At 42.2% G+C, this 2500-nt stretch overlaps 1 protein-coding gene across 3 annotated transcripts in view; it reads right to left on the bottom strand.

Annotated features, from left to right (window-relative positions):
- LOC107568035 (protein LBH-like) overlaps window positions 1–2500 on the bottom strand; it is a 20310-nt gene that overhangs the window by 2719 nt on the left and 15091 nt on the right. The window contains exon 3 of one of the 3 annotated variants that reach the window (XM_016253872.1): window positions 1220–2199. The exons of the other annotated variants lie outside the window; for them this stretch is intronic. Within the exon in view, the coding sequence (XP_016109358.1) occupies window positions 1999–2199 (201 nt within the window). The 3' untranslated portion in view covers window positions 1220–1998. Of the gene's footprint in view, window positions 1–1219; window positions 2200–2500 lie in introns of those variants that run through there. 3 annotated transcript variants of the gene reach the window in all.

Here is a 2500-nt window from a genome sequence, read left to right as displayed (position 1 = left end):
CTGTATGAAGCAGCGCTCACACCGAGCTCACTTCTAAACTTCAACCTGCTGTGAAATCTGCCAGAGCAAATCTCACAAGAAATTCCAAAACATTTCACTTTAAAATACCTTGTTCAGCCCATTGAGAGTCATAATCTAAACACTGTATGAAGCAGGTGACACTCATGTCTCCTCACAGACAATCTTTCCAAATCTGTTTTGCTATGAAAAACATTCAATGGCCAAATCAGAACAAATTCGACCGAAGGCCTGATTACGTAAACATTCAACGGCATGGTTTGCACACATGCATCATTAACACGCATTCATTCAGCAGACGCTTTTATACAATGCCACATACTCATCACAAGAGATTTGTCACAGAAACAACACTATAGTCACAATGTGAACGCTAGACGAGCACGATCTAGAGCTAGAGATAAATGAGAGTCATTACAAGAAGTGCTTCGTTTGTGATCTTCAGAAGTGAAGGAATGTGAGCCGCAGTGCTTGCATACACCGCATCTTACTAACATCAGCGGAGCTCATTCACTGCTGGGCTCTTAATTACACAATGACTAAAAATAAATAATCTGTTACATGATCAGAGAAAAGGGCTGTGTGTGTATCTGGGTGCAGATAACATGGGCAAACATTAAGTATCATTCATTTGCACATTACTAATATTGTAAACATATAAAGCTAGTTGAAAATGGACGATAAATAATAATTAAACTAACGGCAAGGCTCAGAGCAGCGTTTCTGATCTGTGGAGAGGAAGTGTGCTAGTTTCGAGGTGAGCCTATGGAGACAGGAAGGCAATGTGCGGTTAGCAAAACTAAATACAGTACACACACACACACACACACACACAGATTCACTGCAGGAAGTCACAATATGTTTAAAGCCTTTGTGCTGAGTTGCATCGAGTGAGAAACAAACCAGGATAAAAACACACGGTCTGTTTCACACTCAAAGACTTTTAGAGAGACAGTATATTCACAACAGAAGCTTTTGAGCACACACATTTACTTTGCACTCTACTCGGGAACATTGCATAGACCTCCACTGTTTTCATATACAGCTAGTTATAAACACTAACAGAAAACTGACTGCATTACTACAACTTTAAAAACACTTGATTAAGTTCATTTTTATAATGTGTTTACAAATAAGGACGTCCCAAAAAGTTTTTTTTGTGAGGCTTAACTCATTTCTGGGTACAAATTTGTCTGTAAAAATATGTCGGTACACTCTCTCTCTCTCTCTGCATGCATTTTTCTTCCAGTTTAAAACACAGAGTCTGAAGAAAGTCTCGGGAAGCACTGTTTTGTAAAGCACTTTCAAATGGTTTATTTACAGCCTCTGTCAGTCAGAGAGGAAGCGGTGTAATACAAAATAAGAGCAAACTCCCTGAGTCTTTACAGATGAACAGTCAGGAAGTGATTCTGTGCTGGACCCACAACACAAACACTGACATCTACACATATATATATATATATATATATATATATATACTGCATACAGACACACAAACATACAGACGGAGACAGGTCAGTTCTGCTGTGAATACAACAAATTCAGGAAGACGGCTGCGGTTCTCCTACAGATTCAGGAGTGATTAGACTGGCACACTAAAGACGTCTTACCTGTCATTCATCTACAGAATATTTACAGTAAAATCCACATACAACACTTATGGCATATGGTCAGGAAGATCGGTGTTACTCAGAAAAGCATGTAAATAACAGGAATGAGTGCAGGACAGACTCACACCATCATCATAATGAATAATCTTCTGACACACACTGAGCATGTGCATTCGTCCTCTCTCAAACACACACACACACCACACACACACTTACACACACACACACACACACACACACACTCTCACAGGTGGGAATGAAGTCTGAGCGATCGGATGTCAGTGGATCAGTTGTTCTGTATGCGTTGGTGTGATTGTCTATTCTATGTGCAGGAATCAGTGTGTGACTCATGTCAGTCAGTCGATCCTCTCTAGCGCTGACAGTTCTGCATCTGTCCGTTCTGCAGGTTTCCGTCGCACTCTTCCTCGTCCTCCTCGCTCACCAGGAACTCCTCAGGAGGCCAGCGCAGCTCCCCGCTCTCCACCTCGCCCTCCGTCGGCTCCACCACGATAGACGGCAGACGGTCCTTCAGCTTACAGCAGCGCTCGAAGTCTGAGGGATCCGGAAAGATCTGAGCAGATAAACATCAAGAACATTCAGTCAGATTACACACACACACACACACACACACACACACACACACACATCTACTGACACTCTCTCACACTCACACACACATTTACTGACACTCACACTTGCACAATCACACTCATGCACAATCACACACTCACAATCACACACACACACACTCTCGCACAATCACACACTCGCACACTCACACAATCACACACTCACATGAATATTCGCACAAGCACACACTCACTCGCAAAATCACACTCTCGCACAATCACACACTTACACTCGCAAAATCA

Source organism: Sinocyclocheilus grahami, unplaced genomic scaffold (assembly GCF_001515645.1).
Source record: "Sinocyclocheilus grahami isolate Dianchi unplaced genomic scaffold, SAMN03320097.WGS_v1.1 scaffold1208.1, whole genome shotgun sequence".
NCBI classification, from domain to species: Eukaryota; Metazoa; Chordata; class Actinopteri; order Cypriniformes; family Cyprinidae; genus Sinocyclocheilus; species Sinocyclocheilus grahami.
The sequence above is the reverse complement of the archived record's forward strand: the minus strand, read 5'-3'. Positions and strand labels throughout refer to the sequence as shown.